This window comes from Lolium rigidum, chromosome 3 (genome assembly GCF_022539505.1).
Source record: "Lolium rigidum isolate FL_2022 chromosome 3, APGP_CSIRO_Lrig_0.1, whole genome shotgun sequence".
Lineage (NCBI taxonomy): Eukaryota > Viridiplantae > Streptophyta > Magnoliopsida > Poales > Poaceae > Lolium > Lolium rigidum.
The window spans coordinates 148,657,447-148,670,786 of record NC_061510.1 but is presented as its reverse complement, the minus strand read 5'-3'; the positions used below and the strand labels follow the sequence as shown (position 1 = coordinate 148,670,786).

Sequence of the window (13,340 nt, the reverse complement as noted above, 5' to 3'; positions counted from 1 at the left end):
GCGAGTACTTTAAAGTACTCATGGCTTTGTCCCTGGCTATTCAAATGACCAGACTATGAAGATGAGACCCCGTACCCGGAAGGAGGTCAGCAGAACGTCTACGATAACTAGGACTACCTCCTGACGTGAATCGTTGCCTGTGGAACAGATGAACCACTACTACGTATCTTCCGCTGTGTGTTATGTATTTGATCTCTAGATCAATTGTTGTAATGAAACTGGATCATGTGATCTTTTGTTGTAAGACAATTATGTGTTGTAATGAATGATGTGCTATGATATGAACTTATTATGTCTCGCAAAAACAATCTTCCTGGGATTGCGATGTATGGCATAATAGGTATCTGGACTTAAAAAATCCGGGTTTTGACATAGACCGCGCACGCAACAAAACCACTTCCCTGGCACGCCGTTGAGCAGCACGGCGGAGCGAGACGACGTGAAGAGCGCGTCCATCCAATCGCACCAGAGAGGAGGGAAGCCGCGAGCCAGCATGATCGCACGGAGGAAGCTCCAGTCGATGGAGTCGAAGGCTTTGTCGAAGTCGAGTTTGAGGACGACGCACGGAGCTCTACGGCGGAAGCAGGTCTGGACAAGCTCCGTAGCGAGGACGAAGTTCTCGGTGATGCTCCGGCCCAAGAGGAACCCAGTTTGGTCCACGTTGATGATGCGGCCAATCTGCCCTTGGAGACGGATCGTTAGAGCTTTGCAGATGGAGTTAACGGAGCAATTTTGCAAAGAGACAGGCCGGAAGGAGCTCGGGACGAGCACACCGGTCTTCTTGCGGACCATTGCATTGCGGCAGAGCATTGTATTGCGGCGGAGCTTCATTAAATCCACTCGTTTTGGTAACCCTAACCAGCCATGGGTAGAAGATTTCTCGGTCCTTTTGATATCTTCACCTACCTCCATGTTATGTTGTGTGGAACATAACTCTTCTCGGGAGGGCCTGCCGAATTCGGCCGTTTCTAACGAGCTTGGCATGTTCTCGAGGAAAACTGCACCGCATTTACTCATGTGATCGCGACTCCAATCCAGTCAACATAGTTAGCTGAATTTGGGTTAGGGTCCTCTGATTTGTGTTAGATTCATGTTTTCGTACTAGTAATTCGTGCAGCAGTAGGTGTAGCCGTCGTCGTGCTTGATGTAGATACCGTGCCATGGCAGCACAGTGGTGAACGCGTGAACACGCCATGGTCTGGTCATCACCGCCTTTGTCATTGGAATACATTGACAAGCATGTTATTGTGACCATCGTGATTACAGTGCAAGCCCACCGATCACGATGGACATTAACAATTACCATGTCCATTTGCACTACATAGAGCTAGGAGTACTTAAGGAACTACTCAGATGGACCGTGGCCGGAGCTCGCAGATATGACCCCCAGGTGAATGGCCATCCGGCGAAGACGCCCACCCTGTTGGGCAAGTGGTGCGAGAACATGGTGCAGCTGAAATGGAAAGGTGACAGGCCTGCCTTCTTCAAAGGTTGGATCTACTTCAACCGGAAAGCCAGCATGCTCGTCGACAGCACGCTTGTTCAACTTAAACTCTTCGTGGGCTTCTCACCTTTAGATGATTATAGGAAAAGAAAATGATAATCCAATTTCCTGGTTCCCAACAGAGATCTGTGTTAATCCAGCGCAACACGTATGGCAACTTGGCAAGTTTGGTACCTCAAGGAGTCATTTTTAGTGTAATTTCGTAACCATTTGGACATTCATGTACCAAACACGTATGGCAAGTTATGCTTGCAAGCAAGCACGTCCTAGCATTGATGCAGGCATGCATGTCCTAACTATAATTTGCTCTTCTGGCTCTGTTGCCCACAGTATATTCTAACACAGTGGCTCACTGGCTGCTGTCCTCCCTCCATGGTCCGGCGACCGCTACCCACTTCCACAAGGATTGTCCCTTCGTCAAGAGGCACAGCGCAGGACCAGGAAATTACACATTGATTGAGGACAGGCGGGATGTCATGCTCTACCCGGCCTATGTTTACAGTAAGCACAGGCGCTAGAAGGTGCCTACTAGCGCAGCAGGATAATTCACATTGTTCGTAACTGTTGACCAAAAGGCAGCAAGTATCATTGCAGAAATAGATCGCACACCATTTGCAGATACATAAACCAGTAACGCATTTCATAAGAAATGTTCAACGCTTTCAATCCCAACTTAAGAAGGTGGCATAGCATATATATAGGTAACGGTTTCAGGCGATGCAAACTTTACAAGAGTTCAGCCCAATTAACAGGAGCAACATGCACATGTCGGCTACAGTTACATGCAAATGTTTTGGCAGGAGCTAATCCATATTGCACATCCGTTTTCCAGAGTTTCTGATCAGGGAAATTCATGAAAAAAAGGATTCTATGGCCATAATCATTATTGTGTTTTTTTGCTTCCGTTGTTTGAGATCTTGGAAGCCCATCCAAATAACTTCAGAAAGAAGGATTCAGGAGGCAGGAGTGAACTTGATCGAAACGCTGTTCACGCAGTGGCGCTCATCGGTAGGCGTCTTGAAGCCTTCTCCCTTGAACACATGGCCCAAATGCCCGCCACAAGCAGTGCAGGTGATCTCTACCCTCCTACCATCAGGGTCAGCCTGTACACAAGAGAAAGTGATATTCAATATGTCATCCAAAGAAAATTATATATGTGATGAGTGAATGGCTCTGGAGTGTTGACGCATACCGTCCGAGTTATGGCTCCAGGAAGTCCTTCAAAGAAGGCGGGCCAGCCACAGCCGGAGTCAAATTTGGTGGTGGACTTGTACAGGGGCGTCCCACAGCCAGCACAGTTGTAGTCCCCGCCACCGTAGAACTTGTTGTACTCTCCTGTTCCAGGCAACCTGGATAGCAATGTAAGATTAGTTTGAAGGCTTGCGCTAGGGCATACTGGCACCATTTTCAGAAATAATTTTACACGTCAGGTGACAAACAAGGTTTCATGTTGAAACTTCAGAGCTTAGCTCCCTAGAGGCTAACTTTTCAGTTTATACAAGTTTTGCAGCTTTTCTGGTTGTTTAGTCAAGGCCACCATGTGTTGTTTGTACACCACTAGGACGCAATGCTCAAACATTTAGCGAAATTATGACACAATGCTAAATAGTTCGATCAGGCTCCTAACAAATCAACCAAGCTGAGTACTTGGGTATGGATTTTCATCAGTAATCCACATGGACTTTATTACTTCCCTGATCTCTTATACAGGTGGTAAAGCAGCTTGAGCTTTCAAACTGATGCAAATCTGAATGTTGAACATATAAAGGTGGCACTGCTAGGTACACAGGTCAAATTTGTCATAATTTCAACGGCAAGAATAATTCCAATTAACACTGGAAGATGGATGTGATCCTTGATTCACGACAGGGATTTATTGTGCAGAACATGCCCAAATGGAATGGCAGAATGGATGTGATTTAGTAGGAAGGAGCTACCAAAGATTGGATGACGAACTTTACATGTGAGGCTTAATTCTTTGTTGCTTCATTGAAAATGAATACATTCATGCATCATATCCTATTCATGTTCTGAAAAAGATTGCTGATATCTGATGGAACTTATCTCCCATATGAATGTCATCTCTAGTACATGGAGTCATGAAATACATCTATCTATAAGTAAACCAATGGAACAACTAAAAGTATTTTCCTTATTTCTACACACCAGCAAATAATGCTCCAGTATGATTGACATGAACATTGTGCATGCTACAGTGCTACTACGGTGGTTGAAACTTGGTAGTACTTGGTAGCACATTAAGGTACACATACACACACATGGAATCGAGAATTACAAGTGTAAATCAAACCGGCACCGAGAGGAACACTAAAAGCAGTTTAACGATTTTAGCACATATATACGTAATGCAGGAACTTCACATAAATCAGTTTGTTCTCCAAAGGAACAATTAAAAAATGTAGCGTTCCAACTGGAGTGTTAACTTCCTACCCATTTAAAGTTCCATGAAAAAGCAGTCACCTATTTTGGTGTCACATGCTTGGCATGGTATATAACTGAATAACCGATTAGTGAAGACTGTATCCCACCTAAAGAAAAAGGAAGCAAAAAACGTATGGCCTAACTCTAGGTCCACAACAGACATTGTAGGGACATAACATAACAATTTGCGTTCTTGAGGTGACCATATAGTCTATTTCAATATTCACTTCTAATTTTAATTCATTAATTCCATACAACAATTTGTCAGCGACCATATGTTTTTTAACTATCATACATTTAGTTTTTTTTTGGACATGTCACTGAAAAAATTGATGCAAATCGTGAATGATGTCCTTGTTGGCTACAATGTCTGTTGTGGAGCTAGAGTTAGGCCATAATATTACCTCTGTCCATAAAATGATGTCAGAAGTTTTTTCTAAATTTATCTAGACACCATTTAGTGTATAGATACATTTGAATTTACACAAATCTCCCACATCCTTTTATGGACGGAGGGAGTACAAAATACCTTATTATTAGTAGCTAACCTAGACAGGTTGGCTTACAGTATTAAAACTCAACTTGTTGGAGTAGTGCTAAATGAGGATCCAATAATAATTCAATTAGGATTGGCATGATGTCAGGTTAAAAAAAAGTAAATTTAGATGCATATCCTGGATAGGATTAGCAAGTTGGCACAACACCCTTTTCCAACTCTAAATTGCAAATCCATTCTTATCAGAAGTCAACCTAGACAGCTCAGCTTACAATAAGTAAGCATAACTCTTTTTTATTTACAAAATCAGGACCCAATCGCTTAATTAGGATTGACATGATCAACAAAGATGAACAGATGAACGGGTAGTGGCACGCAAAGTCAACATCGTGGCAGAACAATCGTCGGTGACTCCAGGACGGGTTCAGAACACCATGAATCCTTGTGCCCCCAAATGTCGATGGCCATGGCCGCAGAGCCTCAGTCACCTCACCGCACACCACGCAAGAATCGTACGAGCATCTCCAGCACTCCAAGAAAAAGAAAGGGCCTTACTATGAACACAACGCGCAGCAGGCACGGATTAACAACCCAACTATGTCCGTAAACACGGAGTTCAATCTTTATACTAGTTGATCACAAATACACATACTAGTAGATATAAGACAAACGGAGATTCGAACAATTCGTAATAGGACGGAGCGAGAGGTGGTGGTAGTTTACTGACTCGGTGCCCTTCTGGCGGAGGACGCGGAACTGCTCGGGGGAGAGGACGGCGCGCCACTCCTCCTCGCTCCTCGGCTTGTTGTCGCCCGACGCCATCGATCGCGCGCGCGGCGGCGCCGGCCAACACAGGAAAGAAGAAGCAGGCGGGGCCGGGGCAAGATCGAGAGCAGAGGAGAGGATAGGACAGAGTTGTTGAGTCCTACTACTACTCTGCTCCAGTTGTTGTTCGGTGGTGGTGACTGGCCACGTTTTCAAGCCTGCAGAGCCGCTGGATGCGGGAAGCACGACGTCAATTCGGCACTCCATTCAACGGTTTCTTTGCGTCATAAATTTACCAGGATTCGGTGCAAGTGCGTTGAACTTGGACGAGTTCTTGGCTCACAATACGAATTGTCCTGCAATCGCGTTCGCCTTCTTTGAGTATTGGAGTACTTTCTTCTTTCTTTCTTTCTATCGTAAAAACCCTACGGAGTTTGTAACAAACAATACACCAATGACCAAAAAATACACCCATTTTTCAAAAAAATTAAACATTTCAAAATACATTTACCATGCATTTTTCATAAATAGGTGCATTTGGACATACTCCGTGTCCATCTCTTTCGAAAATGCATTTTGGCTCATAGGTGCACCTACCGCTCAAAAAACCAGCGCCGGTCCTGAGATTTTGAGGGCCCTGGGTGAGAATAAAGTTTCGGGCCTTAATATAGACACCACGATAGCAATAATGAATATATATGTAAAAAATGTTTTGCAAATAACATTTAAATACATCCAAACACAATAGCATATCTACTAATTTATATATATGTTACCTTAAAATTTTCTTGTAGCCACCTCTTTTGCTCTTTTCCTTTTAGCGTGACCAGATGGGCCCTTTCTCAACGAAGACGATTCGACGAACTGACCATAAAAAATTTAAAATTAGAGGAAAATTATTTGGAAATAACGGAAGATCGCTGATTGGTGTAGGAAGAGAACACGAGTAGCGGGAGATCGATCCCTGCCGACGAAGTGCGAGGTGGAGAAAAGTTCGTGAACTACTCTCAATTAAGGCTGCGCGGAATACGAAACGAAGTACGAAAGTAGCTAACTAATCATCTACTCCCGAGATCGATGGATCGGTTCTGGCGTTATTATTTAGACTTTTAGTCCAGCACGTTCGCGTCAAGGTTCTCTGGTCAGGCCACATGCTTTTTCTTTCAGCTAAACATAGTTAGATAGGCTCGTATATATATGTACATATATCTAGGATTGGGCCCCCAGATTTTTGGGGCCCTGGGCGGCCGCACACCCTGCCCACCCATCAGGGCCGGCCCTGCAAAAAACATGTTTCAAAATGCTAAAAAAATGTTGATAAAAATTATAGGTATACATCCAGATACTCTATGTCGACACATAAAGTCTCGCGACAAAATGATATTTTCTGTGACTTGCGTTGAAAAGATAATTTCCAGTGCTCCAAAAGAGCTTCACGCTAGATTTGTTTTTGTCTTTGTACGCAGCCCATAAAAATGTTCTTTTTCTTACAATTTTTTGTGTGTGCGTACATAGCATATCCGGATGTACATCTAGGGATTTTTTTTCCAGATTTTTTGAAGGTTTTGAAATACATTTAGCATGTATTTTTCATAATAGGTGCATTTGAACCTATGAGCCAAAACACCATGTCCTCTCTGTTTGCTGTCCGCTAAAGCTATGCATTTTAGCACTAAGATAAACTATCGCTAATAACTCTTGCACGAAAATGCTAAATATGGCTAAAACTAATGCTATTTTTGCCGCTAGGCCAAATATTTCCATATTTAAATTGAAAGTTAGATCTAATTATGTAAAATGCATTTATGCATTACTTTTATTGCTACGGTTATCATGGTTGTTCAATAGAAGTTTGTATCATTGAATTTTTCATCATATTTTTAGATGATATGAATATATAATGGCTGATGTTTTAGCAGTTTTTTTTTTTGGAAAATCTCTAAATGGGTTAGATCCGCTATATCTTCGGTATAGCTTTCTTAGTGCACAGAAATGCCACCGCGAAAAGTCATAGCCTGCCATTTTAAACTTTGTCGATTAAGACATAACTCGTGATGGCAGTAATTTTTAAAATTCAGTTGAATTCCACTTTGAGAAATTGAAAGAAAAAAAAATCAAGCATGCTAGAATTTATGGGCTTACAAAACAACGTACTTCTAAAATCTTGAAGGCTCGTTTATGAGCCGAGCTGAGTTCAGGCCATGTAGAGTTTGTATTTTATTTTTGTTAGGCAGGCACCAATAGGAAGCACGTCCTAGCATTGATGCAGGCAAGCATGTCCTAACTATAATTTGCTCTGCTGGCTCAGTTGCCTACAGTATATTCTAACACAGTGGCTGACTGGCTGCTGTCCTCCCTCCATGGTCCGGCGACCGCTACCCACTTGAACAAGGATTGTCCCTTCGTCAAGAGGCGCAGCGCAGGACCAGGAAATTACAAATTGATTGACGACAGGCGGGATGTCTCTACCTGGCCTACGATTACAGTAAGCACAGGCGATGGAAGGTGCCTACTAGCGCAGCAGGATAATTCACATTGTTCGTAACTGTTGATCAAAAGGCAGCAAGCATCATTGCAGAAATACAGTAGATCGGAGAATATTTGCAGATACATAAACCAGTAACGCATTTCATGAGAGATGCAGAACGCTTTCAATTCCAACTTAAGACCACGGCATAGCATATATATATAGGTAACGGTTTCAGGCGATTCAAGTTTAACAAGTGTTCAACCCAATTAACAAGAGCAACATGCACATGTCGGCTACAGTTACATGCAAATGTTTTCGCAGGAGCTAATCCATATTGCACATCCGCTTTCCAGAGTTTCCGATCAGGGAAATTCATGAAAAAAAGGATTCTATGGCCATAATATTATTGTGTTTTTGTTTCCGTTGTTTGAGATCTTGGAAGCCCATCCAAATAACTTCAGAAAGAAGGATTCAGGAGGCAGGGGTGAACTTGATTGAAACGCTGTTCACGCAGTGGCGCTCATCGGTAGGCGTCTTGAAGCCTTCTCCCTTGAACACATGGCCCAAATGCCCGCCACAAGCAGTGCATATGATTTCTACACTACTACCATCAGGGTCAGCCTGAACACACCGGAAAACGATATTCAATACGTCATCCAAAGAAAATAATATACGTGAGAGTGAATGGCTCTGGAGTGTTGAAGCATACCGTCCGGGTTATGGCTCCAGGAAGTCCTTCAAAGAAGGCGGGCCAGCCACAGCCGGAGTCAAATTTGGTGGTGGACTTGTACAGGGGCGTTCCACAGCCAGCGCAGTTGTACACCCCGTCACCGTAGAACTTGTTGTACTCGCCTGTTCCGGGCAACCTGGATAGCAATGTAAAGATTAGTTTGAAGCCGTGGGCAGCATTTTAAGGGTCATGTGACAAACAAGGTTTTCATGTTGAAACTTCAGAACTTAGCTCCCTTTAGGCAAACTTTTCAGTCATATAGGTTTTGCAGCTTTTCTGGTTGTTTAGTCCAGGGCGAGGCCAACGTGGGTCATTTGTACACTTCGCACTTTAGCACCCTTCTTCAGACTGACGCAAATTTAGATGCATGTTTGAGAAAATGTTGAAATGCAACGCTAGGCTAATAGATGATATTTGCCAAGGGTTAACTCTGACACAATGATGAACCATTTGGCAACATAAAGATGCAATGCTAAACTGTTTGATCAGGCTCTGAACCAATTAACCAGATTAACTACTTGTGTATGGATTTGCACCAGTAATCTACATTCACCTAATTACTCCTGATCTCAATACAGGCCGTAAAGCAGCTTGAGCTTTCAAATTTATGCAAATTCAAATCTGAACGTATAAAGGTGGTACTGCTAGGTACATGGGTCAAATTTCATCATATGATTCCACCGGCAAGAATTATTCCAATTAACACTGGCAGATTTATGTGATCCTTGATTCATCACATCAGGGAACTATTTCCTGCAGAACATGCTCAAATGGCATGGCTGAATGTAAGGCTTTAGTAGGATGGAGATACCGAATACATCTATAAGTAAACCCATCGAACAACGAAAAATATTGTCCATATTTCTACACCCCAGCAAATAAGGCTCCAGGTAGGTCTGACATGAACATTGTGCGTGCTACGGTGCCGCTACTGTGCTTGATACTTGGTACAACATTAAGGTACACACACATGGAATGGAGAATTACAAGTGTAAATCAAACACATTGAGAGGAATGCTTTAAACAGTTTTAACGATTTTAGCACATATATATATGCAATGCAGGAACTTCACATGAATCAGTTCGCTCCCCAAAGGAACAATAAAAAATCTAGTGTTCCAATTGGAGTGTTAACTTCCTATCCATCTAAAGTTACACGAAAAAGCAGCCACCTATTTTGGTGTCACATGCTTGGAATGGTATATGACCGATTAGTGAAGACTGTATCCCACCTAAAGAAAAGGGAAGCCAAAAACCTATGGCCTAGACTCTAGATCTACAACAGACATTGTAGGGACATAAACATAACAGATTGCGTTCATGACGTGACTATATAGTGTGTTTCAGTGTTCACTTCCAATTTAAATTCATTAATTCCATAGGACTTCAAGTATTTTAACTATCACATACATAGAGATTTTCTTTTTTGGACATGTTAGTGACAATATTATAAATTTTGATGCAAATCGTGAATGGAATAAACAAGTTGGCACTAGACATCCTTGTTGGTATCTGTCCATAATCCAAAATACTACCTCTGTCCATAAAATGATGTCCCGTTTGTCTAAATTTAGATGTATATAGGCACTCTTTAGTGTATAGATACATCTGAATTTAGATAAATCTTTGACATCTTTTTATGGACGGAGGGAGTACCTTATTGTCAATAGCAGACCTAGACAGGTTGGCTTACAGAATTAAAACTGAACTTGTTGGAATAGTGCTAAATGAGGATCCAATAATAATTCAATTAGGATTGGCATGATGTCAAGTAAAAAAAAATATGTAAATTTAGATGCATATCCTGGACAGGATTAACAAGTTGGCTCAACACCCTGTTCCTACTTGGGCGCTCCGGACAAATTTTTGTTCCCAGCCGCGCGCCCTAAAGCCTCTTTCCGTCCGGGCGGCTCAATACGGTGTCCAGCGCCTCGAGCCCGTCCTCGGTCCACAGGGGACGCTCCGGGCACGCCGGACACAACGAAAAGCGAGGCGGGGAGTGGCGGGCCCGACGAGTCAGCGGCACATTCAAGTTTAACCTAACCATCGCCTACCTCGCGACGGTGCAGTTTCCGCAGAGGCGCAACGAAGCGTCTCGTCGCGCCTAGCTCTCTGTGCCGGCGTTAATGAGCGCCACCGCTCCTCCGCCTCCCTCCGGCCTATAAAAAGGGGCGCTCTCGCATCGTTCCTTACACACAAACCCTAGCGCCTCTCTTCCCAACCCTAGCCGCCACCATCTCAAGAGTCGACGCAATGGCCGGTAGAGTCAGAGGCCGAGGTCGCGGCCGTGGTCGTGGCCGCGGCCGTGCTGGAGCACCTAAAGCTGCACGGTCGCCGTCGTCTGCGACGTCGTCGTCTTCATCGTCGTATCTGCATGAAGAGCACCAAGCGTTGTTTGAGTTCGTCGTCGTCCTCAATAGCGACCCACTCCGCATCCAGAGGCTGCCAGACAAGTTCGCCGAGTTCTTCGCCGGCAATGAGCCGGCCGTGCTGCATCTGCGGGAGGCTGGCTGTGACTGCTGCTGGTGGCCGATGGACGTGCTCTTCGACGAGCGCGGCAAGATGTACCTCCACACCGGCTGGAAGAAGTTCGCGCGCTACCACGGCCTCCAAGCCGGCTGCGTGCTCACATTCTCTTATGTAGGCGACGCAGATATGAGAATGAAGGTGTTCGATGACACGTCCTGCCGCCAGCAGTACCACGGCGACGACGAAGAGTAGGACGATTGAACACGTCGAGTGTTCTTTCTTCGTAGCGAAATGGTAACGGAGGTTTCTGGATGTGTGGATGTTCTTCCTCGAAAGGACCAACAACGCTATCATTACCAGCTGGATTTTCCAGTTTGGATGCTACCACTAGTTAGGTTTCCTCATTTTGCAATGTTTTAACTATGTATTAGTTTGTGAAAACCATGTTCCAAACTATGTCTTAGTTTGTGTAAATTTTGGCAGGGCTACTTGGGTTAAACATTACGCGCAGCAGGCACGGATTAACTCACAACACGACTCTGTCCGTAAACACGGAGTTCATTCTTTATAGTTGATAAAAAAGACACATACTAGCAGATATAAGAGAAACAGAGATTCGAACAACTCATAATTGGACGGAGCGAGAGGTGGTGGTAGTTTACTGACTCGGTGTCCTTCTGGCGGAGGACGCGGAACTGCTCGGGGGAGAGGACGGCGCGCCACTCCTCCTCGCTCCTCGGCTTGTTGTCCTCCGACGCCATCGATCGCGCGCGCGGCGGCGCCGGCTAACACAGGAAACAAGAGCGGGCGGGGCCGGGGCGTCGAGGGGCAAGATCGAGAGCAGAGGAGAGGAGAGGACAGAGTTGTTGATTGGTCTACTCTGTTCCAGTTGTTGTGCGATGGTGGCGACTGGCTCGTTTATGAGCTTATCTCTTTTAGATAGAAAGGCTCGTAGCAACCGGCTAAGAATAGCAAACGCTTAAACAAGTTTAAAAAAAACGAAATGCGTAAAAGAGCTACAGAGTCTCTGAGAGTCGCGAGCAGAAGGCGGCGTAGAGAGGTCCTTAAGCAACCCCTGCATCAAGTGCAGGTTTGAGCAAATGCAGGAGTTAACCTACGTCCCTAAACTGCATGACCAACGCTCTACGCGACGCTGCTGCAACTATAGACACATCGAGCATCCGAAACGCCACGCCATGGAGAGAACATCTTGAACAAGCCGAAGATTGCTGTCGAAAAGAAGCACACTGGGAGGGGAGCATTGAGTCCAACGAGTTAGTGTGACAGCGTCTGTGAAGAAAGCCATCTCCTTTGCCACCCGAACCATGTTGCTAACGCAGGGGGAACCCCTCCCCCCTCGCCCAAGTGAGGGTGTCGTCCCACCATCAGCAACCATGCCAATGGCGGCGGAGCACCAGAAGAATGCAGACCAAAGCCGAGCCACACCAACACCAAACTTAGCAACCCTCCACAACGCTACCAATGTCACGAACACATCACATCCCACCCAAACCCCCACGTTCCCAAGGCAATGCCTCCAAGGAGGAGAAAGGCGCAGAAGCGTCGCCGCTGCCCGGCGAGAGCCTAGGGTTTTCACCCGGGAGAAGAAGGGAGGGAGTGGCGGGGGAGAAGAGGGACCTCAAAGACGCCTTCAAGAAGGTAACGGCGAGGAAGCGCCGCCACCATCGTGGTTGAAAGAACAACCAAGGGTTTCCCCCGGCCCTCGAAACCCGCCGCCAAGCAGCTCTCTTGCAAGAAGCAAAGAGGAATCATTGTCGTAACCGAAGGACAAGGTCTTCTAGATCCTGCCGAAGTCACTAGAGTAGCCAAACGCCACAACACCTCCACCTACCTCTGCGCTACCCAAGAAGCCACGGAGAGCAGGAACGGTACCAGCAGCCGCCACCCGTCAGCAAGGTCGACGCCGCCCACTGGCCCAGGGCCGCCGCCCCGGCTTCCATGCTGCACCACGCCGTCATCTTGAAGCAGACAAGGCACCCACCGCCTTCCGAGCGAGCTGAAGACCCCAAGGGCAGAGCCACCCGCGGCCATCCCTCCCGCCGGGTGTGGATCCGAGCAGCACGCAAGCAGATCCATGGGGGGGAGTGGAAGAGCCCTCTCGACCAACTCCCAGGAGGAACCAACACCCTGCATCGTCCACCGAGCCGCATCACCCCGCTCAAGAGCTTCCGGGCTAGATCCACCCAGGTCCGCCGCCTGGAAATCGCCGCGCCAGTGATACATCTCAAACGTATCTATAATTTCTTATGTTCCATGCTAGTTTTATGACAATACTCACATGTTTTATATACACTTTATATCATTTTGATGCATTTTCTGGCACTAACCTATTAACAAGATGCCGAAGCGCCGGTTCTCGTTTTCTGCTATTTTTGGTTTCAGAAATCCTACACGGGAAATATTCTCGGAATTGGACGAAATAAAAGCCCACGGTCTTATTTTC

At 45.5% G+C, this 13,340-nt stretch overlaps 2 protein-coding genes across 2 annotated transcripts; both read right to left on the bottom strand.

Annotated features, from left to right (window-relative positions):
• Nucleotides 1-2,177: 2,177 nt before the first annotated feature.
• Nucleotides 2,178-5,403, bottom strand: LOC124702481 (peptide methionine sulfoxide reductase B5). Its single transcript, XM_047234623.1, has 3 exons — nucleotides 5,170-5,403; nucleotides 2,697-2,853; nucleotides 2,178-2,607 (listed from the first exon to the last, which is right to left on the bottom strand). Exons 1-3 carry the CDS (start codon nucleotides 5,262-5,264, stop codon nucleotides 2,458-2,460), a joined length of 402 nt encoding a protein of 133 aa, XP_047090579.1. The 5' UTR covers nucleotides 5,265-5,403; the 3' UTR covers nucleotides 2,178-2,457.
• Nucleotides 5,404-7,862: 2,459 nt separating this feature from the next.
• On the bottom strand, nucleotides 7,863-11,768 carry LOC124702479 (peptide methionine sulfoxide reductase B5-like). The gene is made up of 3 exons (XM_047234621.1): nucleotides 11,543-11,768; nucleotides 8,387-8,543; nucleotides 7,863-8,298 (listed from the first exon to the last, which is right to left on the bottom strand). The coding sequence occupies exons 1-3, from the start codon at nucleotides 11,635-11,637 to the stop codon at nucleotides 8,149-8,151; spliced, it is 402 nt and encodes a 133-aa protein (XP_047090577.1). The 5' UTR covers nucleotides 11,638-11,768; the 3' UTR covers nucleotides 7,863-8,148.
• Between the last annotated feature and the right edge of the window lie 1,572 nt (nucleotides 11,769-13,340).